Here is a 24,740-nt window from a genome sequence, read left to right on the forward strand (position 1 = left end):
TCAGGCAAAGGCAAAGTGCAGCAGCTCTGATGCTGAGAAAACCCTTGATTTGTTTGATGAAGGAGAATGGCCAAGCCTTGACCCCCTGCCCCTAGGAAGGGAGATCCTGTCCCTCACGTGTGTCTCAGGGCTCTTCCTGGGGATGTGGGGATGATGCCCAGTGCAGGACAATGGTGTGACACTCCCTGGGGGGTGCAAGGAGGCAATGGGGTGCCATGGCCATGACAACCATGTGTCTCCTCTTCAGCCTTGCTGTCAGGGACATCAGCCATAGCCAAGGGGACAAAGACCTCAGGTCTTTCAGGGACATCCAGCCTTGCCAGCGCCCTTGGCCATCTCCACCACGGTCCATCCTACACTGTCCCAGGCCTGTGGCTGTTTCCCCACAGGCTGCAGACACCCCATGCGCTTCCCCAGCTTGTTCTCACCCCAGTGTGTCCCCACCTGTGCTGCTGTCTCTCCATCCCCACCAGCTGTTCCTTGAAACACAAAGCCATGGCTGATCCAGAGTCCTTCTGAATGACCACAGCGCTGCACTCAGAATGACATTTCTTTGTCCTGAGGTCCACTCTGGACCTCCAGAGCTGCAGTTTCTGATGGTTTTCCTTTCTCATGCTCTTTCCCTCAACAAAAAAAAAAAAAAACCAACAAACCCAAAAAAGTGCCATCATCTTGGAAAGTGATTTTCAAGATTTCTGAAGCTACTACTACTCTTTCTTGTCATGGTTTTACCACAGCCACCAACTAAGACCATGTAGCTGCTCATATCCTGCTCCCGGTCTCCAAGTGGGATAAGGGAGAGAACTGAAAGGGAAGGGAGAAACTTGTGGGTTTAGAAAAAAAAGTAAGACAATAAAAATAATAAAAATAATACACTACTACTGATAATATACTTACACTAAAATATACATAAAGTAAAATATATGATGCTCAGCACAATTCCCCACGTAACTCCAGCTGTGCCAAACAGACAGCCCAAGAGAAGGGAGCACCCTGGTCCTGAACAGCTGATACCAGCAAGAGAAAGTAAAAGTGCAAAAGGCAGACAGGCCCAAGGGCCAACTGAAAAACAGCAAAACATCATAAAACTGAACTAACACTGAACTCCCAATAGAATGGAACTTCCCAACAGAGCTAACCAAAGTAGTCGGAAAACCAAAATCAACTAGCTGGCAAAGGCATCTCCAGCTCTATACTGAGCATGATGTTAATGGTAGAGAATAGCTCGTTGATTGACCTGGATGTCAATCAAGGTGCTGTCCTGTCTGTGCCCCCTCCTACCAATTTGCACCTGCAGCTGGACTCCAGAGAAGTCCTTGGTTTCACTGACAATAGTCAAGGTAAATTAAATGGAAATAGATAAATTAAATTAAGAAAACATACTCAGTGCAATCCCTCATGTAACTCCAGTCACACGGAACAGCCAGTCCTGCAGAAGGGAGCACCTTGGTCCTGAACAGCTGATCCCAGCAAGAGAGAGCAAAAAGGCAACACGCAGAAAGGCCCAAGGGCCAACTGCGAAATGGCAGAACAGCAAAAGGCCGAACTAACATCGAACTCCTGACAGAATGAAACTTCTGAATGGAACTAACCAAACCAGCTGGAAAACCCAAAATAACGGATGTAACAAGCCCTAAAAGCCAGCTCCGGCTTTATACTGAGCATGACGCTAATCACAGGGAATATTTCATTGATCAGCCTGCATGTCAACCCAGGTGCTGTCCTGTCTGTGTCCCCTCCTGCCAATTTGCATCTGCAGCTGGATGGCCAAAGAAGTCCTTGGTTTCCCTGACAACAGCCAAGATATCAGTGAGTTCTGACATTCCTTTCACACCAAATGGGAAACACTGTAAAGCTGCTAAAAGAAAAAATTAACTCTATCCCAGGGAAGAAACAGTGTTATTATTCTCATAGCAAATCTAAACAAAAGACTGTAGTAGCTATGAAGGAGAGAGATTCAAAATGCATGAAGAAAATTAACTCAATCTCAGTAAAAACAGCACGTTTCCTCAGCCTCCACTTCACCGGGCTAAAGAAGTTTGGGTCTCTCAACATCTCCACACATGACCCAGACTGTCTCTGGCCACACGACAGCTCCTCCCCGTTCCTCCAGAGTGGGGAACCTCCCACTGGGACACCCCGCTCCAGATGTGACCACACCAGTGCGGAGTCAAGATGGACAATAACTGCCCTTGGCTGGGTGGCCACGCTCCTCCCAGTGCAGCCCAACGTGCTCATGGGCATATTCCTGTTTAGCACCACTGAGAACTGACTGAACAGCCAGGCTCAGAGGGTTGTGACCAGCGGCACAAAGCCCAGCAGGAGGTACCATGAGGAGCACTGAAGGACACCGTACTACCCAGCATCTCCTCCCCACAGGTGTCTCTTGGGTCCCTGGAACCACCTCAGTGACAAGGGGGAGAGCACTGCCTGTATGGGGTGGAGGAGATGGGGTCTGGAATGAGGGTCCTGGGGCAGTTTCTCCTGGTTGTTCATGCAGCAACAAGCTGGGCTGGATATTTGGAGAGAGGAACTCTTCCGAAGGGCCTCCAGTGGGCTTGGGGATGGTCTACAGTTTCCTGCATGCTGCCTTTTCTGGTGGAGATCAGAGGCTGCCGGCCCTTTAGAGGACCCAGGACAGGCCTTGTCCTTCCCCTGGTCACAGCTGGACCCCAGTTCTCCAGCTCGGCCCCAGCTCAGGAGCCTTGTCTAGGGGTGACTTTTGGGGTAAGGTTGACAAGTGGGGTGCATAAGTTTGTCTTAAGGACATGTGATGAGCACCAGGACTGAAGTACCAGAGCAAAATGATGTGGCTTCTGGGTGAATACTTTCTTCGGTGCAAATCCTGAAACAGAGTCCCAGACTTGCTTTCCACGCCACCCTTCACGAGGGATGATGCACTAAAAGATGGCAAGTGGGGGACACCGATCCTTCTCCAGCTACTTCCCAGGCCTGGTGAAGCACCAGGACAGCAAGGACTTCTGGCCCTGCACCCTGAACTCTGGGTATTATCTTGGGGCAGCTGAACACCAGCATTTTTCTCTCCAAGGCAATTTCCAGCCCCGGTCAGCTCCTGTCTGATCTCCCCCCATCCCTCCTCTGATCTGGTCTGGTGCTCCTGGCCCCTTCCCTGTGCTCCCCACAGGGCCCCAACCTGGCACTGATGCTCTACAGAGCAGGTTGGCTGCAGGACCATGGGGTGACTCCACACTGGTTGTGCTGCTCGGTGAGGGACACAGATGCAACTGCATGGGCTGCACTGTCACTGAGCTCTTTCCCGGGGGTCTAAAGCTCTGGAATGGGTTCAGAGCATTTCTTGGGACTCATTGGGTTTTCCGCTCATTTCGGTTCAGCAATCCCTTCCTTGTCCTTCAGGTGCCTGCGGATTGGTGCAGGAAGATGCGGCCTATCCCGTTCCCAGGGATGGAGGTAAGCTGACCAGTCCCTAATTCTTCAAATTGTCCTTCCTGCCCTTCTTGAAGATGGGTTTGACATCTTCCTTTCCCAAGGACCTCAGAACTCCCGTGTTTCTGCTGTCACTTTTGAAAGCACAATCCAGTATCATGGGCAAGGGTGATGTAGCAGACAGGAGCATTTGCAATGAGCCTGTCCAAGGCAGCTGAGATGAATCTCACTGGGCCAGTGGGGTTTGTTCCTGGAGTCATACACAGAAATGCCAGGGTTCCATCAGGCATCCATGTCTGAGTTGGTCTCAGGACTCCTTCTGCACCCAGGGATTTTCAGAGACATTCTGTCCCTTTTACTCACAGAGGAAGGAATCACTCTGTTTCTCTGGCCTCCTGCTGCCACTCCAAAGGGACGGGACGCACCTCAGCCCTGTGGTGTGTCACCCTGCTCTGCACTCATCTGAGATGTCCCACGTCATGAGGAATGGACACGGGGACCTCAGTTCAAGGAAGCACATCCCAGTGCTGCATTCAGGTGGTTTCCCATGGGGTGTTCCTCCCAACATGCGGTGACCTCATGATCTTATCTGTGCCACAGGCCATCATGGAACCAGAAGGAATTGTTGATAGTGTTTGTGTTCACTCTTGTTCGTGTCGCCTCAGATACATGATGTGCGTGCTTACATTTCACCTATACAACGCAAGCACGGACTGCTGACCTACTCATTCGGTGTCCATCCATGGAGGGAAGAGCAACCTCTGTGAGCTGGGGTAGAGAGGACAGGGTGGGAAAAGGTTGTTGTGAGGGGCCAGTCCATGACGATGCCCTGGGGCAGCTTCCACGGGGTGTCCAGTGCACATGGCACAGCCCAGCCCCTGCTCTGCTGGTCCTGCAGGTCTCTGGCAGGAGGCCTGGCTGTGAGAGGACACTGCTGTGTGCCCAGCCCTGCACACACACACTGTGCAGCTGTACACTGGTGTTTGCATCTGTGGCCACTTTCGTGGGCAAGTTTTTGAGAGAAGGTTTGTAAGAAGACCTAAGCCTTCCGGCACTGCCCTGAGGAGATCACTCTTCTTTATAGAAGTCCTGTTACGGAGGCCAGCTCTGTCACAGCAGTGCCCATGGCCTGTCCCTGCCTGCGCTCACAGGACTGACACACAGCAGGACGGTGACCAGGCTGCCAGAGCACTCAGGCCTTGCACCAACACAAGGGATGAGAAGGAGAGTATGGGAGTGGAACGAGAACAGCTCTGGAAGGCCAAGCGCTGGTGCTCCCTGGCAGTGCTGCCAGGCTGGACTCTTTTCCCCTCCTCCCATGCACACAGGAACTGTCCCTGCAGCTCCAAACAGGCCTTGCAGGGAGGATATAGTGAAAAACACATCACTACGGGACCCTTTATTTTGTTTAAATACGCACAGATCATGGCTCCTCATTTACACAGCCAGTGGTTATAAAAGAAAAGCAGACAGTGATTTAGAAAGGGAATGACAATGTTATCACAATAAAAAACAACTTCAATAAAAACAGAAAATACAAATGAGAGGCTGGACCTGTAACTAGTTACATTAAAACTGCTATGTAGAAGGAGAGAAGCAGTTTATTGCTTCAGAAAACACAGAGATATGAGTTTCCACAGGGCATCCTTGAGCTCCTGGTTCCTCATGCTGTAGATGAGGGGGTTCACTGCTGGAGGTACCAATGCGTATAGAACAGACACCACCAGGTCCAGGGATGGGGAGGAGATGGAGGGGGGTTTCAGGTAGGCAAACACGGCAGTGCTGACGAACAGGGAGACCACAGTCAGGTGAGGGAGGCACGTGGAAAAGGCTTTGTGCCATCCCTGCTCAAAGGGGATTCTCAGCACGGCCCTGAAGATCTGCACATAGGACAGCACAATGAATACAATACATAGAAAGAATATAGAGGCACCAAATATAAGAAGCCCAGCTTCCCTGAGGGAGGCATCTGAGCAGGAGAGCTTGAGGATCTGGGGGATTTCACAGAAGAACTGGTCCAGGGCATTGCCCTTGCACAGTGGCAGTGAAAATGTATTGGCCGTGTGCAGCAGAGCATTGAGAAACCCAGTGGCTCAGGCAGCTGCTGCCATGTGGACACAAGCTCTGCTGCCCAGGAGGGTCCCGTAGTGCAGGGGTTTGCAGATGGCAACGTAGCGGTCATAGGACATGACGGTGAGGAGAGAAAACTCTGCACCAAACAAGAAAAATACACTGAAGACCTGGGCAGCACATCCTGCATAGGAAATGACCCTGGTATCCCAGAGTGAGTTCACCATGGATTTGGGGACAGTGATGGAGATGGAGCCCAGGTCGAGGAGGGAGAGGTTGAGCAGGAAGAAGTACATGGGGGTGTGGAGGTGCTGGTCACAGGCTATGGTGGTGATGATGAGGCCGTTGCCCAGGAGGGCAGCCAGGTAGATGCCCAGGAAGAGCCAGAAGTGCAAGAGCTGCAGCTCCCGTGTGTCTGTGAATGCCAGGAGGAGGAACTGGCTGATGGAGCTGCTGTTGGACATTTGCTGCCTGTGGGCATGAGGACCTGCGCAAGGAGGAAAAGACAGTGACGGTTTAGATGAGAATAACCAAAACCATTTCCCACAGACCCTCCCACAAAGAGACCCTTTTCTTTTTCCAGGAGAACGTCCTGGCTGGAGCCCTCGTCGGTGCTTGATGAGTGTGCAATGAAGAGCAGGGTCTCTGCCCAGGGGCTCTTGAGGAGTCAGCCTGACCCTGTGTGATGGGTGGGGCAGGGGCCAGTCCTGGGGTTCAGCTTTGTCAGATGGAACCGCTCCTGCTGCAGAAGGGACTGCCAGCATCTGTACCCGCAGGGCTGAGAAACTGAGTTTGAGAGGTTTGGCGTTTCTACAGCTCTATGTCCCCTCCTACCCCAGGGAGTGTTCTTGGGTGTCAGAAACCCTCAGCATTTCTGCTGCACTCAGGGAGAACAGAGCGAGTCCTGCGAGACCAGAGGATGCCTGTGGGTCAGTGCAGAGTGAGGGCAGCCGGTCTGTCCCTCTGTCTTCCTCCATCTGCCCTGGGCTGGCACCTTTCTGAGACGGAGGCTGATCACACTGCCATGTTACCCTGAAAAGCCACCAGGCACTGCTGAGAACAGAGGGACCCACATCAGACCACAACATGTCTCACCCTCTCCTAAGGTCTCAGCCTATTTAGCTCAGGATACACACGGCTCATTTCACAAACCAAACAGCATTTTGTCTGTCACAGCTTCTCCTTGGAGCCTTCAGATACCACACAGATGCTGTAGGACCGGTTTGCATCCTGAAGGATAGTTCAGAGCATCTATGGAAACCCCCAGGAGACAGCCAAGGGTCCTAATGATGGCATTTGATTCAGGGAGACTCAGCTCATTCCCCAGCCCCACACACTGCATTGCCCACAGCCCCACAGGGCAGAGCAAAGCTGGGACACGTGTTCCCATGGACACAGCTGCAGGAAAGGACCCACAAGATCAGGCTGTGACTCTGCAGCTGAAACTCCCATCCCCAGAGAGCCTGACAGCAAGAACCAGATCACACCAACAGTGACCCAGAGCAGTGGAGCAAGAAGGAAACTGCGGTGAGGGTGGGTGTGAGAGAGGCCAGGGCAGAGGCAGCCGGGCACTCAGACAGCGTCACCCTTCCCCAGCTGTGCAGCCACCTCCCACACACCAGCATTGCCGGGCAGCTGCTCTCAGCCCCTGTGCTCTGCAGAGGGAACTGGAGCTCTGGCTGCACAGGAGCTGCTTCATGCCTTGGAGCCCCCGGCCCTGAGGGCAGAGGCTTTGCTGGGTGGGAGAGGAGGCGAGGGGGCTGCTCACAGGAGGGATCTGCACTGCGGGGATCATAGAGAGTTTTCTGTGTTCTCCCTCCCATAACAATTCTGAGTTTAGTTACCTCTCATTTCTGATCATTTCCCTATTGCCTGGACATTCTCCTCCTGGGAGGTGTTTCCCTGTCCATGTCTTTTCCCTGTCAATGCTCACAGACCCCATCCCACCCTCCGTGCCCTCACCCTGGCCCTACAGATCCTGCCTGTTCACAGGGCACTGCCTGGGGGCATCTTCCTGTTTGCAGACTGGGGAAACGGACAGGTCAGAGTAAGACTGACGGGTATAGCCAATGTGATGCAGGTGCTGTGCACAGGCAGAGCAGCAGCTGAAGGGATGTTATGAGGGTTCTGGCAGATGTGATGATTAATCGGAGTTGCAGTTCAGGAGTCACAGTGACTTGTTTAAGCATGAGAGCTCATTTTCATTTTTTCCTTTCCTGCACCCCCAACCCTTGGGATAGGAAACTGAAAAGGCAGGCTCAGGAAAGCTCCCTATCTGTCTGGTAATCCTTGCATTGATCTTCTGCTTGAGGCATCCACTTGGAAAAATCCTGGGGGTGATCTGGAGCTGTGAGGAGCCCTGACCCACACAGCATCCTCTCCACAGCACAAACACCTTTCCTGCCCTGATAAGGGTCGCTCCTTCCCCCCACAGCTTCTCCCCACAGCCCCGTGGGGATCTCCACGGGCAGGCTGAGCGCTGACCCTGGCAGGTGGCAGAGTCCCTGCCCCGGCACAGCCCTGGGGTGCAGGGACCCTGCTCTGCAGGACAGCCCTGGGCACCCCTGGCTGCTCCCCCGGCCTCACAGCTGTTCAAAATTGCCTGACAAGAGCCTCCTTCTCACAGATCCCTCAAGCTGTGCCTGTGCTAACTTGAGGAGATACCTCCAGGAGCTGCAGCCGCATTGCCCTGCACCCAGAGACTTACCATGGCAAGGGCTGCAAAGATTTCTCCTCCAGTGAGCTCTCAGTCATCCTCCCCATCCTGACCACCTTTCATCTCCCTCTGCCTTGCTCGTCTCCCTGAGATCCCCAGGCAGAGCCCTCAGCCCTGCTGCGCTTTGCAGAGGAGCTGCTCCTGGGCAGAGCTGTCTCTCTGCAGCGCTGCCGCTTGCCATGAGCTCCCTGTGTCCCAGGAGCCCAGCCCAGCTCAGCAGCACAGGAGCAGCCCATGATGTCCCTTCCTCTGTCCCCTCTGGGCTCCCTCCAGCTGTCCCTGGGGCTCCAGGGGCACATCCTTTGAAACAACCTCAAGTAATCAGTGATGTTGATTCTCTCTCTTCAGCAGTGACACTTCTTGCTAGCATTGTGTTCTTTGTATTAAAAAGTAAATTGGTATGAGGATCATCTTTTCTTCTCTCATCATTAGGCAGGACAAAAAGAACGTTACAGGAAAGGCTCTAATTTCTAAAAACTGGAGGAAGAATATGTTCACCTGAATGAATTTAGGCATTATATTTTGGTTTTATACTCATAGGTCTAGAGAGATATCCAGCAATCTTTTGGCCATGTCACGTCTGTGCTCTGAAGCAAAGCCTTTGCACACATGGGATCTTGGACAGTTGGTACCAGGTTTCCACGGGGCAACTCAGAGGTTTCCTGGTGCCACAGCTGGGGTGGTTCAGCCCAGATGTGAGTCAATGTCCTCAGCCAGGGACCTGACTGGCTTAGCTGGAGCTGTCAGTGTTGCAGAGAGAGCTGTGACACGGATGGAATAAACTGCCAAGGCAGGCTGGCAGAAGTTAGTTCATCTGGTCTTCAAGGACAGCAGCCTCCAAGCACAGCAACAGGCCAGAGCAAAATTCAGTCTAGACCTGTAAGGCAATTCAAGGGCACCCTAATGAGCTGTTACTACTGCAGGAACAGTTAAAGGAGAAACAAAGACACCGTGTGGGTACGGATTAATTTAATAAGGGAGAGAAGTGATATTCTCTGTGTCTCTGGTCCTCCATCTTCACCAGCAAGGTCTCCCAGGCCTCTGTCACTGGAGGCAGAACAACCAGCAGTGGATGGGGATCAAGTCAGGGGTCCCTGGAACTAACACAATCCTTTCCAGTCTATGGGACAGGAGGGGCAGCATCCCAGGAGCTGAGACAGCAGGACCATGTCACAGTGAGGCCACTCTCCACCTTCTTGGAAAGCTCATGGAGACTGGGGGGACTCCCTGACCACTGGCAGCTCTCACACATTGTGTGCACTTCTCAAAAATGGCCAATGGGTGAGCAGGGGAACTAAGGGCTGTGCCCCAGAGCATGTTCACTGGGACCCCAATTCTGGGTGTCTGAAGGTGACAGGGTTTACCCAGGGCAGGTTGTGCCTGTCCATCCTCTTTGCTCTCTGTGGGGAAAGGACAGGGTTGCTGGACGTGGGGAGAGCAGTGGTGGTCTGTTACCTGGAAGTCAGCAAGGCATTCAGCATCATCCCCCACAATATTCTTGTGTCCAAGGTAGGATATTATGGTTTGTGTCAGTGTGTAAGTAGATGGGTAAAAACCAATCTGGATGGTCAGGCCTGGAAAGCTGCTATAGAAAGGGAGAAACTTTCCAATCCTGAGGACAGTCAAGCCCTGGAAGCTGTTTCCCAGGGGTGCGCATCCACTCTGTCCCAGAAAGTGTCCAAGATGTGTTTGGAGAAAGCCCTGAGTTATCTGATCTGACTGTGCTTTGAGCGGGAGGTTGGTCAAGACACCTCCCGAGGTCCCATCCAGCCTGAATGATGCTGTCCTTTCATCCCCTTCATGTTTTCAATTTAGGGACAGCTCTCAGGTTCTCTCTGACCACAGGAATAATTCACATGAGGTGCAGGGCTGCTTTACAAGTGCCCCCAAACAGGCCTGACCACATCTTGTGCATCCTTTTTCATTTGCCCCCATCCAAGTTCTTCTTTTTTGCTGTCCTCATGCCCACCTTTGTTGATCCTTTCAGAGCAGGTTGCTCAACAGGTGTCAGCAAGGGCAGATGAAGGGAGCTCAGAACTCCAGTCTCTGCTGCACCATTGGAACTTCAGAGACTGGAAATGCAGGTGACGGTGTGTGTCAGTGCACACCACATAAACATTCTGGCTTCCTTTCTGCCTTTGCACTGACCTGAGATCTGTTCCTTGGCCTTCTTTGACTAAAAAAGATATAAAACTGCCCTATGTCACCTCCCCTCACACCAGAAAAAAGGGGGGAAAATTATGGAAGAGGGGTGATTTAAGAGCAATTCTGTCCTAGGAAGTACTTTTTAAATGATAAAAATAGTAGAAGTGAGAGAAAAAGCTCTTAAAAAGAACTCCATGCAAGAGGTAGCAGCTGTTTTGAGAAGCAAGAATGACTGATAGGAATGAAATTAAAAAACTTTAGTTCATCATCATCATCATCAGGAATAAGGAACTCCCTGTTATTCTTATTAGTGATAGTACCACTTTTCAAAAACATCCTTGAGATTGTCTCTATTTTTCGCTGGCTCCAAAACTGAGCCTGCTCAGACTTTGTAAGGACTGCTTGAAATCTCTGCAACCCAAATCTCTACAACTGTCTCTCATCGAAGATCTTTTACCCCAGAAAGGGGAAAACTCCCAACACAGGCACCAAACCAGTGCCCAGCCTGCCTGGAGAGCCAGGCCAGTTGTGCCACACAGCAGCCGACCTCGGGGGCAGCTGGAGGTGATGGGAATTGAAATGGTTTTGACTCAAATCATAATTTAGGTTGGAAAAGACCCTTAAGGTCATAAAGTCCAATCGTAAATACGACACTGCCAAGTCCACCCATTACACCATATCCCTAAGCGCCATGTCTACACATCTTTTCAATACCTTCAGGGATGGAAGCTCCAGTCCTGAGCTGGCAGGACAACACTGTCTGCAGTTACACATAAGATACCTGTCATGGCTGTGACTTCAGAGTTTCTCACACCCTTCACTGAGCAGGGCAGGTGTTGGGAGATGGGCGCACACTTCAGTTTCCAGATGCCAGGACAGAGCCCAAGCCATCCTGCCCTTGGCCTCCGGCATCCCTTTTCTTGAGATGCAAAGCTGCTGGGCCTTCTATGGATAATCATGTTAAAAGGCATCAATAATCATTCAAATCTTTGTGTAATTTCCCTAAGAGTGTCAGTATTAAAAATAATAATAATTAAAAAAATAGAAAAGGGTTCATCTGCCTACATATAAATACCTGCAACACAGCAGTCTACATCTGTGGTAGCCCCATGGCCAGTGCCAATCAAATAGGTATTTGCAGTATAAGGCATGACACCCCATCCGTAAGTACGTATCTAAGTGGTTCAGATGAAGGGTGGTCTGGCAAAAATCACCCTGTTCCTCCCCAGGTGCATGGACACTGCTCATGTGCCTCTCCAGAGAGTGGCAGAAGCTGGATCCCCTTCTTGGGACAGACTCCTTCCAGGAGAGACACAGCAATGGGAGTAACTCCTCAGGTCTTCATGGCATTTCACTTGGCATCAGTTTTTATATATTTGGTTTTTTCCTGAGACTACTCTTTCTGCACAAATGCTCACAAAAAGACACCCATTTAGTAAAACATGGTCATAAAGGTGCTGTTATGGACAAGAAACCTCACCATGAGCTCTGGAGGGAGTGAGGAAGATGATAATAAGCACCAGGAAGAACCAAGAAGCTCAAGGCCTCTTCTGAAGAGTGAGAGGCCCTGAGCAGCAGTGAGCGGCCATGTGTGGTGTGGGAGGGTCAGGGGATGTGAGGTAGAGAAGGGTGATGGCTGATGACTTCAGCAAATCCTTACGACCATGTCTGAGCCTGCAAGTGGGATGTGGCTGATATCTGCGGGTGGAGGAGGAATAGGAGAAAGACTTTGGGGGATCCTGGAAAGAAGGCAGCCTTCTCTTGGACTAGTCATATATGGCAGTGACATTTGCATGCTGTGGGCATGGCTGTGCCTGGGAGATGGGAATGGCTGCTGCTGGGGGGGCTGTGCTCAGGCATGGCCCATGAGCTGACCTTGCTCTGCTCCTCTCTTGCACTCCCCATGCTTGGATGGTCCTCAGGAATCATCCATGAGCCTGGAGGAAGCACCAGCCTCCTGGAGTGTTGGCCCATTACTGGAGGACAAGAGTGAAAGGTTTGTGAGACACATAGGAGTGCAGGAAGAGAGGGGCCTATGCGTAGCAGTAAGTGTGTTAAAGAAGAAGACCTGAAGAGCATGGTCTGGTCATGCTAATGTGGAATAGATTGATTTTTCTTTTTTATTTTAGGGCAGCAGAAGAAGGAACGTGTGCATTTCAGTGCTGGGACATGGATCCAAAGAGCGGATTCAAGCAAGTTTGGGACCGGGACAGCTCAGGTGATTGGTGACCATTGCAGGTCTATGAAAGAAGCTGCATGGGCTTGGGGAACCTCATAGGCATTGCCAAATCCTCAGAAAACTAGAGCCCTGTGGATAAAGCAACAGCACTTGGCACCAAACCCACACCCAAACCATAAATACCCTCCCAGTGACCACAGGCAGAGCCTTGAGAAACATTTGACTGAAAGGGTCTCCTTTGCCAGGCCCTGGGGGTCAGGGCTTGGCCATTCTGATGCTAAACAACCATGAAGGGCTGACAGGGCACCAGAGCCACCTCCACATCGCCTTTACCACCTCTGACCATTGTCTCCAGGCTTTTCCTTCAGCAGCCTCCAGGGACAGGGACTGCTTGTGTCAGCGATGGCCCCTCGTGGGGTCCCAAACACCCTCAGAAATTTGGGGTGTGTTTCTGCCTTTCACTTCATTAGAGGTTTGTTAATTCTTTCAGTAGCTGCAGTTCAGGACCATGGCAGCAGAGGGCTCATTAACAGCCAAAATGCGCTTACAAGCCAAGGCTCTCTGCAGCACTTGCCTAAAGGCTTCAAGTCTGGTGTGGATGATTAGAGACATTTCCGAACAGTAGCCAAACAGTGAGCATTTCCATAACAAATACTAATTAAGTCAAATTTCTACTATTTCCGTCCCCCTCCCAATGCCCTCTTTTCCAGAACAGCTGGTATCAACAATCTCCAATAAATATTGATCTAGAGAATCTCCTGATAAAGACTGAATGTGTCAGAAAATTGGGTGCCTGACGCACCACTTGAGCGAGGAGACAGGCCAGGACACCTCAAGAGGAATCACACAACTCTGGACCCAGAGGTGGGAGTTCCTGGGAATCTCAGGTGCAACAGCACAGCGATACTTGTGTTCAGGGAGCCGGTCAAGTGACCCATCTCCTTTTCTGTAATGGTGTCTGAGTTTGCTCAGGTAACTTCTGACTTGAGCCCCATCCACTCCTGGCTGTTCTCCAGACTCCTGCCTTCAGGAACAAAGTCCCAGGAGACCTTGCTGGTGAAGATGGAGGCAAAGAAGCCATGAAGTACATCAGTCCTGTCTGATTCTACTCTTATGAAGTTCAGCAGCAGGCCCATGTTCGCCCTGTCTATTCTTTTACTGTAAGGAAGCAATATCAGCTCATCTTGCTGCCCTCAGCCTCCCCTGCAGGTATCAAGTCCAGGGCAGCTTTGGCATCATCCCCACATCCATGGACAAGGATTCTAAATTCCTCCTTTACAGCTTGACCTGCTTCCACCTCCCATGTGCTGCCTTTTTGCCCTGGAGCTCTGTCAGTTCAGACAAACAGCCTCATGACATAAATTCTTCTTTTCATAGGTACTTGGAGAGATCATTCTTGTGCTTGGAGCAGGCTGTCCTGTGAGGCTTCTCAGATTTCCTGAGCTCCTTCACCCTTCAGACCTACTTCCATGTCACCATCTTTATTGGCCGCCATCCCCCAGTATGTCCGTGTCTTCTCCTCTGGAGCCCACCAGCCTGTGCTCTGCTGCTGGCCTTCCTCCCTCCCCTCTGGTGCCTGGAATCCCACTGTTGCCTGGTCACCACAGCCAAGGTGGACACTGATGTTCACATCCCTCACCAGCTCTTCCTTGTTTACGAGTTCCAGATCCAGATGAGCATCACCCTTGTTGGCCCAGCAGGCAGCCACGTAAAGAAGTTGTCCCAAGATCCTCTGGACTGTTGGCACCTGCTGCTTTGCCTGGCCAGTGAATGTCAGGGCAATGACAGTTCCCCATAGGAACCTACTCATGGACTTGTGACTTCCTCAGGTTACTAACAGAAGATCTTTTCCATTTCTTCCCCATGATCAAGTAGTTTGTAACATCCAACACTTTATCACCCTGTATTGGGTTTACATGGCAAAGTCTTGGAACTGGAGTGAGTGTGGGTGTGCTACAGTTGTCACCTCTCTGAGAAGACAACGGGAGTTTGATGTCAGACAGAGCCGATATGAGCTGGCTCCAAGATGGACCCACTCCTTGCCAAATCTGAGCCACTCAGGGATGCTGGCAGCACCTCTGTGATATTGTATTTGAGAAAGGGTAAAAAACGCTGCACAACAGCAGGTGGGAGAGAGGAGGGAGGAAATGTGAGAGAAAAAACACTGCAAACACCAAGGTCATATCCCATAGGACCCAAGTAGGTCCCTCAGCTGGCCAAAGCCTGCTCTCCTGAAATCCTGCTCTTTGCCTTGTTATCATCTCCCAGGAGCCTCAACTCTACTTTCCCACCCCTGACTGTTCCATCCCTGACCAACCCTTTCTGGTTGGTAAGTGTGAAGTCCCACAGGGCACCTCACCTCACTGACTCCTCAGCCACCCGTGTCAGGAAGATGTTGTCCATGAGCTCCAAAACCCTCCTGCATGGCTGGTACCTTGCAGCTATTGGGATATCTTAGGTTTGCCATGAGGACACTGCCTGGAAACATGAGGCTTCTTTCCTTTGTCTGAAGGAGGCCTCATCTAATTCCTCCTCCTCATCAGTGAGTCAGTAGCTGATGTCCACCCACCACAACACTGTCCATGTTGTTCTGCCCTCTCATGCTGACTCCTCAACTTTCAGCTGATATTCTCTGTCCCCAGGCAGAGCTCCACACATTCCTGATGTTCTCCCACATGAAGGGAAACTTGCCCTCTAAGTCCAGACCTCTGGCATTATGAGCACTAGCCCCCCAAGACCACAAAGTTTCTCCTGCAGGTGGTATTCGTAGTGTCCTGTAACTCCTCATGATGTTATCTTGGGATAGACGCCCTCATCAGGATAAACCGTCTGCATGTAAACACTAACAGCTGGAGCTTCTTCTCCCCCTGGCTGTGGCTGTTGTCTCCAGCTCTGATGCCTGTGAGGAGACACCTTGTCCTTACAGCACAGGGGCCTCATGGCCTCCTTGTCCCCAGCCAGGAACCTGGGAGGTGTGGGACCATAGTCCTGCCCTTGGCCTTGCACAGCCCCACATCACACTGTCCCAGGAAGGGCCCTGGGCAACGTGGGAGGGACAGGATCTGCCTTCCCAGGGCTGGGGGTCAGTGCTTGGCCCTTTGGTTAATGAAACACATCCAGGTTTACTCAGCATCAGAGAGACCTTCACCTTGCTTGTCCTGACCTGTCATCTCTGCCTCCAGTTTTCTTCTCTAAACTGATCCTGAGGACAGTTCCTCAGTAGTGTTCCTCAGGGGAACCCATTAACATTACAAGAAACTTTGGAGTTTGAATCTGACTTTTGACTTCTTAAGAGGTTTGTTCAACTGCGTCTCAGAGACTGAGGTTCATGGCCTCAGCAGCAAACCCACCAGAGGGGTCATTAAAGCGCCTTGGGCTGCTCCTGTGCTGCTGAGCTGGGCTGGGCTCCTGGGACAGAGGGAGCTCATGGCAAGCGGCAGCGCTGCAGAGAGACAGCTCTGCCCAGGAGCAGCTCCTCTGCAAAGCGCAGCAGGGCTGAGGGCTCTGCCTGGGGATCTCAGGGAGACGAGCAAGGCAGAGAGAGATGAAAGGTGGTCAGGATGGGGAGGATGACTGAGAGCTCACTGGAGGAGAAATCTTTGCAGCCCTTGACCCGGTAAGTCTCTGGGTGCAGGGCAATGCAGCTGTAGCTCCGGGAGGCATCTCCTACAGCTGGAATAGCCATAGCTTGTGGGATCGCTATGGAGGGGACTCTTCTTCAGCTATTTTGAAAATCAAAGCAGATGATTTTGCAGCCAAGGGTTGCCCAGGGCTGTCCTGCAGAGCAGGGTCCCTGCACCCCAGGGCTGTGCCGGGGCAGGGACTCTGCCGCCTGCCAGGGTCAGCGCTCAGCGTGCCCGGGGAGATCCCCACGGTGCTGTGGGGAGAAGCTGTGGGGGGAAGGAGCGACCCCTATCAAGGCAGGAAAAGTGCTTCTGCTGTTAAGGGGGTGCTGTGTGGATCAGAGCTGCTCACGGCTCCAGATCACCCCCAGGATTTTTCCAAGTGGATGCCTCAAGCAGAAGATCAATGCAAGGATTACCAGAGAGATAGGGAGCTTTCCTGAGCCTGTCTTTTCAGTTTCCTATCCCAAGGGTTGGGGGGTGCAGGAAAGGATAAAATGAGGATGAGCTCTCATGCTTAAACAAGTCAATGATACTCCTGAACTGCAACTCAGAGTCATCAGTACATCTGCCAGAAGCCTCAGAATATCCCTTCAGCCGCTGCTCTGCCTGTGCACAGCACCAGCATCACATCTGCTGAACCCGTCAGCCTTACTCTGACCTGTCCTGTTTTCCAACCTGCAAACAGGAAGATGCCCCCAGGCAGTGCCCTGTGAACAGGCAGGATCTGTAGGGCCAGGGTGAGGGCACAGAGGGTGGGATGGGGTCTGTGAGCACTGACAGGGAAGAGACATGGACAGGGAAACTGTTCCCATGGGGAGAATCTCCAGGAAGCAGGGAAATGATCAGAAATGAGAGAAAACTAAACCTGGAATTGGTATGGGAGGGATAACAGAGAAAACTCCGTATGATTCCCGCAGTGCAGATGCCTCCTGTGAGCAGCCCCCTCGCCTCCTCTCCCACCCAGCAAAGCCTCTGCCCTCAGGGCCGGGGGCTCCAAGGCATGAAGCAGCTCCTGTGCAGCCAGAGCTCCAGTTCCCTCTGCAGAGCACAGGGGCTGAGAGCAGCTGCCCGGCAATGCTGGTGTGTGGGAGGTGGCTGCACAGCTGGGGAAGGGTGACGCTGTCTGAGTGCCCGGCTGCCTCTGCCCTGGCCTCTCTCACACCCACCCTCACCGCAGTTTCCTTCTTGCTCCACTGCTCTGGGTCACTGCTGTTGTGATCTGGTTCTTGCTGTCAGGCTCTCTGGGGATGGGAGTTTCAGCTGCAGAGTCACAGCCTGATCTTGTGGGTCCTTTCCTGCAGCTGTGTCCATGGGAACACGTGTCCCAGCTTTGCTCTGCCCTGTGGGGCTGTGGGCAATGCAGTGTGTGGGGCTGGGGAATGAGCTGAGTCTCCCTGAATCAGATACCATCATTAGGACTCTTGGCTGTCTCCTTGAGTGTTTTTTTTCCAAGCTGTGAGCTTCTCTCCAGGATGCAAACCTGTCCTATAGTACTTCAGCATTATCTGAATTCCCCACGGAGAAGTGCAGAGATGCTATAACGGAGGAAATGCTGTTTGGTTTGTGAAATGAGCCGTGTGTGTCCTGGATAGAAGTGGGGTGCTGAGACCGTAGGAAAGGGTGAGACATGTCGAGGTCTGAGGTGGATCCCTCTGCTCTCAGCAGTGTCCGGTGGCTTTTCAGGGTAACATGGCAGTGTAATCAGCCTCCATCTCAGAAAGGTGCCAGCCCAGGGCAGCTGGAGAAAGACAGAGGGACAGAGCAGCTGCCCTCACTCTGCACTGACCCACAGGCATCCTCTGGTCTCGCAGGACTCGCTCTGTTCTCCCTGAGTGCAGCAGAAATGCTGAGGATTTCTGATGTCCAAGAACACTGTCCAGGGGAGATGGTGGTGAAGCTGTAAGAAAACCTGTGACTTTTAAAATGCCTTTACAATTCCTTTTCTTTATCACATAGAGTGCAGACAGGACAGACTGTATCAGCAGTAATTTCATCTGAAAAATTTGAACCTCAGGACTGACCCCTGCCCAAGCCAAAATCTGCAGAGTTGGGCTGACTTATTAAGAGTCCATGGGTAGAGACCCTGTTGTCTTGGTTGCACACTTGGCCAGCACCAAGCAGGGCTGCAGCCACAGTGCTGAAGGAAGGTCTTGTAGAAAAAGAAAAGTGTGTCTGTGTGTCACAGGGGAGGGTGTGTGGGACATGTCTTTGGTTTATGTCAGAGAAGTCTCCACTAAATTGTTACTGACTTTTTCTCCTATGAGAGCGCCCTGTGCCCAGAGACAGCAAATGTCCAACAGCAGCTCCATCACCCAGTTCCTCCTCCTGGCGTTCACAGACACACGGGGGCTGCAGCTCTTGCACTTCTGGCTCTTCCTGGGCATCTACCTGGCTGCCCTCCTGGGCAACGGCCTCATCATCACCACCATAGCCTGTGACCAGCACCTCCACACCCCCATGTACTTCTTCCTCCTCAACCTCGCCCTCCTCGACATGGGCCTCCATCTCCACCACTGTCCCCAAATCCATGGCCAATTCCCTCTGGGACACCAGGGCTATCTCATATATAGGATGTGCTGCACAGATGCTTTTGTTTCTCTTTTTCATTTCAGCAGAGTATTTTCTTCTCACTGTCATGTCCTACGACCGCTACGTTGCCATCTGCAAACCCCTGCACTACGGGACCCTCCTGGGCAGCAGAGCTTGTGTCCACATGGCAGCAGCTGCCTGGGCCACTGGGTTTCTCAGTGCTCTGTTGCACACGGCCAATACATTTTCACTGCCACTGTGCAAGGGCAATGCCCTGGACCAGTTCTTCTGTGAAATCCCCCAGATCCTCAAGCTCTCCTGCTCAGATGCCTCCCTCAGGGAACTTGGGCTTCTTGTGGTTACTGTCTGTTTAGGATTTGGGTGTTTTGTGTTCATTGTGCTGTCCTATGTGCAGATCTTGAGGGCCGTGCTGGGGATCCCCTCTGAGCAGGGACGGCACAAAGCCTTTGCCACGTGCCTCCCTCACCTGACCGTGGTCTCCCTCTATGTCAGCACTGCCATATTTTCCTACCTGAAGCCCCGCTCCATCTCGTCCCCATCCCTGGACCTGGTGGTGTCTGTTCTGTACTCAGTGGTGCCTCCAGCAGTGAACCCCCTCATCTACAGCATGAGGAACCAGGAGCTCAAGGATGCCCTGTGGAAACTCATATATTAGTGTTTTCTGAAGCAATAAACTGCCCATCTGCTTCTACATAGCCGTTTTAATGTAACTAGTTGCAGGTCCAGTCTCTCATCTGTACTTTCTGTGGTTGCTGGCTTTTTTTTAATTGTGATAATGTATTAATTCCCTTTCTAAATCACTGTATGCTTTTCTTTTATAACCAGTGTCTGTGTAAATGAGGAGCCATGATCTGTGTGCTCTGGCAGCTTGGTCACTGTCCTGCTGTGTGTCAGTCCTGTGAGCGCAGGCAGGGACAGGCAATGGGCACTGCTGCGGCAGAGCTGGCCTCACAACAGCCTTTGCAGAAAGAAAGGTGATCTTCTATGGGCAGGGCCTGAAGGTTAAGGTCTTTTTACAAACCTTCTCTCAAAAACAAGCCCAAGAAAATGGCCACAGATGCAAGTACCACTGTACAGCTGCACAGTGTGTGTGTGCAGGGCTGGGCACACAGCAGTGTCCTCTCACAGCCAGGCCTCCTGCCAGAGACCTGCAGGACCAGCAAAGCAGGGGCTGGGCTGTGCCCCTGTGCACTGGACACCCCGTGGAAGCTGCCCTAGGACATCGTCATGGACTGGCCCCTTAAAAGCACCATTTTCAGCCCAGGCCTCCCTCCCCAGCTCACAGAGGTTGTTCTTCCCTCCATGGATGGACACTGAATGAGTAGGTCAGCAGTCCGAATTTGTATTGTACAGATGAGATGTGAGCACACATATCAGGTCTGTGAGGTGACATGAACACGAGTGAGCACAAACACCATCAACTATTCCTTGGGGTTCCATGAAGGCCTGTGGCACAGACAAGGTCTTGAGGTCACTTCATGTTGGGAGGAACACCCCATGGGAAATGGCCTGAATGCAGCACTGGGATGTGCTTCCTTGAACTGAGGTCCCCGTGTCCATTCCTCATGACGTGGGACATCTCAGATGAGTGCAGAGCAGGGTGACACACCACAGGGCTGAGGTGTCTCCTGTCCTTTGGGAGTGGCAACAGGAGGCCAGAGAGACACTGTGACTCCTGCCTCTGTGAGTAAAAGGGACAGGCTCTGTCTCTGAGCATCCCTGGGTGCATGAGGAGTCCATGAAGCCAGCTCAGATGTGGATGTTTGATGGAACCCTGACATTTCTGTGTGTGACTCCAGGAACAAACCCCACTGGATCAGTGAGATTGATCTCAGCTGCCTTGGACAAGCTCATTGCAAGTGCTCCAGTCTGCTATGTCACCCTTGCCCGTGCCATAGAAATGTCACCCTTGGCCCGTGCCATAGAAATCAGAATGGATCTGGGGTCCTTAGAAAATGCAGACCTCAAACCCATTTTCAAGAAGAGCATGAACAGGAACTGGGAGAATTACAAGCCAGCCACCCTATCTCCCTTCCTGGGAAGGGGATGGGACATGTCCTCCTGCAGCCATTTCCAGGAATGTGATGGGCAAGGAAAAGATTGCTGAACCCAAATGGACAGGGGAAAGAAAGGCATGTTGTGTACAGGGCGTTTGCAAGGCCTCAGACATGGTGTGCTTCTGGGCAGAGTGGTGCTGATGGGGCTCAAGAAGTGGATGCTGGGTGGGAAGTTGGCTGAACCATCAAGCCCAAATATCATCAGTGGTACAAAGTCCTCCATGCAGCCAGTTACCAGTGTCATCTCTCAGTGACCAGCACTTGGGCCAACGCTGTTGAACATCTTTATTCTCCCCTTCCATGATGTAACAGAGTGCACTTTCAGTGCCTTTGTGGATGGTGCAAACTTGGGTGGGTGCCTTGAGCAGCCTCCCCGGGTTCACCCTGCCCTGAGCAGGAGAGTGAGACAAATGAGTGAGACGAGGGCTCTCTTCAAACCTGAGTTATTCTGTGATTTGAAATAATAATTGCTTTGGAGAGGTTTCTGGAGAGACAATAGGTAGAGGAATCGTAAAAAAAAAAAAGGCAGAAGAGGAGATATAGAACGTGTTAACATAAATACAGCAGTTCCAGTGAGGAGTGCTTTTCACTCACATTGTTACTAAAAAATATATTTGACAAATTTGAACAAGGAGAGGAAGCGAGATGGGTCTGCAGCCTGCAGGGAAAGAGGGGCAGGTGTAGGACCGTGTAGAACAGCCTGTGATGGAGATGGGAAAGGGTGCTGGTGAGACGGGAAGGGACCAACAGAACCCAGGTCTCTGTCCCGTTGGCCATGGCAGTTGTCTCTGCCACTGAGGCCCAGGAGAAGACATGTTGTCCTCATGGCACTGGGGCCTCACTTCCTCCTTGCAGCCCCATGGGGAAGCTGGAAGTTGTTGTACCAGTGTTGTCCTTCCCTCAGCCTTGCACACCCACATCCCACGATCCCAGGCAGAGTCCTGAGCCATGTGTGAGGGGCGGGATCCCCCTTCCCATTGCCTGGAGGTCATGGCTTCTCCTTTCTGCTTCAGAAAGCAAACCAAGGGGTTTCTCAGCATCAGAGCTGAGGAAAACACTAAAAGGAGACCTCATGGTGGCTACAGCTTCCTCACAAGGGGAGAAGGAAGGGTAGGTACTGAGCTCTTCTCTGTGGTGACCAGTGACAGAACCCAAGGGAATGGCAGGAAGATGTGCCAGGGGAGGTTTAGGTTGGACATGAGGAAAAGGTTCTTCACCCAGAGGGTGCTGGGCACTGGAACAGGCTGCCCAGGGAGGTGTCACGGCCCCAACCTGACAGTGTTCAAGAAGAGACTGGCCAACGTCCTCAGACACATGGTGTGGACTGTGGGGTTGTCCTGTGCAAGGACAGCAGTTGGACTCAATGATCCTTGTGGGTCCTTCCAACTCAGGACATTCTATGATTCTATGGAATACTAGGTCAAAAGCCCATGTTTTCATTGTACAGATGAGTTGCAAACATACACATCATGTGCATGTCCACTGTGCGCATGTGGTGAGATGAACCCAAGGGAGCGCAAATGCTTTCAGCTATTCATTAGGGATCCATAAAGGTCAGTGGGAGACAGATGGTGTTGAGGGATCTCTTCCAACCTGTATTATTCTAGGATTCCATGAATCTTTTCTTGGAGAGCTCTTTCACATCAGAATAGACACAGGAAGAGGAAGAAGAAGAAAAAAAAAAAGGCAGAAGCAGAGATAAAAAATGCCCCAGTGTAAGTACAGCAGCTCCTCTGAGGAACGTTTCTCCCCTGAAACCGTTGATAGGAAATCTATTAGATACATTTGATGAAACCAGCTTAGTTTTACCTGCTCACACACTGGAGCACAAGGAGGGCGATGGCTGGGTACGATGTCATGTGCTCACCTGTGTCTCAGGAACTCACAGTCCAGTAGGAAGCCAATGGCTGTGGAGGGGACTGTGAGTCACTTGTGCCCCTGCAGGGGACAGGCCAACAGCAGGAACAGGGCTGGGAAAGGACTGGGAGGTCACACATACGAGATGAGGAATAGGGCCCAATCAGCATGGCTTTATGAAAGGCAGGTCCTGCCTGACCAACCTGATCTCCTTCTGTGACAAGGTGACCGGCTTAGCAGATGAGGGAAAGTCTGTTGTGGGGGAGTGAATCCACCACACAGGTTGTGGATGTTGTGCACTTAGACGTCAGTAAAGCCTTTGACACCGTATCCCACAGCATCTCCTGGAGAAGCTGCAGCTCATGGCCTGGATGGTGTATCTGCAATGGATAAAGAACTGGCTGGAGGGCCGGGCCCAAAGAGTTGTGGTGAACGGAGCCAAACCCAGTTGGCGGCCGGTCATGAGTCATGTTCCCCAGGTCTCAGTATAGGGCCAGTTCTGTTTAACCTCTTTATCAATGATCTGGACGAGGGGATCGAGTGCACCCTCAGTAAGTTTGCAGGTGACACCAAATTGGGTGGGAGTGTTGATCTGCTGGAGGGTGGGAAGGCCACACAGAGGGATCTGGACCGGATGAAATGATGGACTGAGAACAATTGTATGAGGTTGCTGACCATGATGCCATATGGTGTGGAATATCTCTTTGGTCAGTTGGGGTCAGCTGTCCTGGCTTGGTCCCCTCCCAGCCTTTAGCCACATCCAGCCCTCTTGTTTTTGGGGCAGACTGAGAAACACAGAAGGCCTTGAAGCTGTGCCAGCACTGCTCAGCAACAACAAAAATGTCAGCGTGTTCTCAAAGCTGTTTTGGCCACCAAGTAAAGCACAGCAGAGCAGGGGAAGGAGTGTTGATCTGCTGGAGGGTAGGAAGGCCATACAGAGGGATCTGGACAAGCTGGATTGATGGGCTGAGGCCAGTTGTCTGAGGTTCAACAAGGCCAAGTCCCGGGTCCTGCACTTGGGTCACAACAACCCCATGAAGGCTCCGGGCTCAGGGAAGAGCGGCTGGAAAGCTGCTCGGCAGAAAGGGATCTGAGGGTGTTGACTGACAGCAGCTGAACAGGAGCCAGCGTGTGCCCAGGTGGCCAAAAAGGCCACCAGCATCCTGACATGCACCAAGAATAGCACAGCCAGCAGTACCAGGGCAGTGATCATCCCCTTGTCCTCAGTGCTGGTGAGGCCCCACCTGGAATCCTGTGTTCAGTTTTGGGCCCCTCACTATAGGAAAGACCTTTACGTTCTGGAGCGAGTTCAGAGAAGGGCAATGGAGCTGGTGAAGAAGCTGGAGAAGAAGTCTTAGGAGGAGCGGCTGAGAGAGCTGGGGCTGTTTAGCCTGGAGAAAAGGAGGCTGAGGGGAGACCTTGTCACTGTCTATAACGGCCTGATAGGAGGTTGGAGCAGGGAGGGTGTTTGTGTCTTCTCCTGAGTAGCAAGTGATAGGACAAGAGGAAATGGCCTCAAGTTGTGCCAGGGGAGCTTTAGATTGGATATTAGGAAAAAATTCTTCTTGGAAACGGTTGTCGGGCATTGGAACAGGCTGCCCAGGGAAGTCACGGGGTCACCATCCCTGTAGGTGTTTAAAAGGAGTTTAGATGAGGTTCTTAAGGGAGATGGTTTAGTGCTCGAGTCAGGTTATGGTTAGACTCGATGATCCCAAGGGTCTCTTTCCACTGAAACGATTCTATGATTCTGTGATATCAACTGGATAATTCTTCTATCACTTCTTCTCAGTGCTCTTCATGTACCTGCCTCTTTGCCTACAGTGCTGAAACTTTTCTAACTAACCACAGAAGTCTTGAATACTAGATGTAAATGATGGAAGCAACATGTCTTTATCAGTCTTGTCTGATACCTGCCAGTCCAGGCAAACACCTCAGGTATACTGGGGCCTCTCGAGGTTTGCATTGGATGCTTATAGTGAGACCATGGAGCTCAGCCTGAAAACCTGAGAACTCCCCTCAAAACCAAATCAAACCAAAAACAACAACAAGAACAAAAAACCCCACACTCTTTTTTTCTCAGATGAAATGATTCAATATTTCCAATAAAATGTCTGTGGAATTTCTATACTGCGAAA

General features: G+C 51.7%; 1 protein-coding gene across 1 annotated transcript; it reads left to right on the forward strand.

The window, feature by feature from the left end:
• Nucleotides 1-1,201: 1,201 nt before the first annotated feature.
• Nucleotides 1,202-19,346, forward strand: LOC135999409 (olfactory receptor 14J1-like). The gene is made up of 3 exons (XM_065652963.1): nt 1,202-1,340; nt 3,376-3,429; nt 18,754-19,346. The coding sequence occupies exons 1-3, from the start codon at nt 1,202-1,204 to the stop codon at nt 19,344-19,346; spliced, it is 786 nt and encodes a 261-aa protein (XP_065509035.1).
• Nucleotides 19,347-24,740: the final 5,394 nt, after the last annotated feature.

The sequence above is a fragment of the Caloenas nicobarica genome, chromosome 28, assembly GCF_036013445.1.
Source record: "Caloenas nicobarica isolate bCalNic1 chromosome 28, bCalNic1.hap1, whole genome shotgun sequence".
Taxonomy (NCBI): Eukaryota; Metazoa; Chordata; class Aves; order Columbiformes; family Columbidae; genus Caloenas; species Caloenas nicobarica.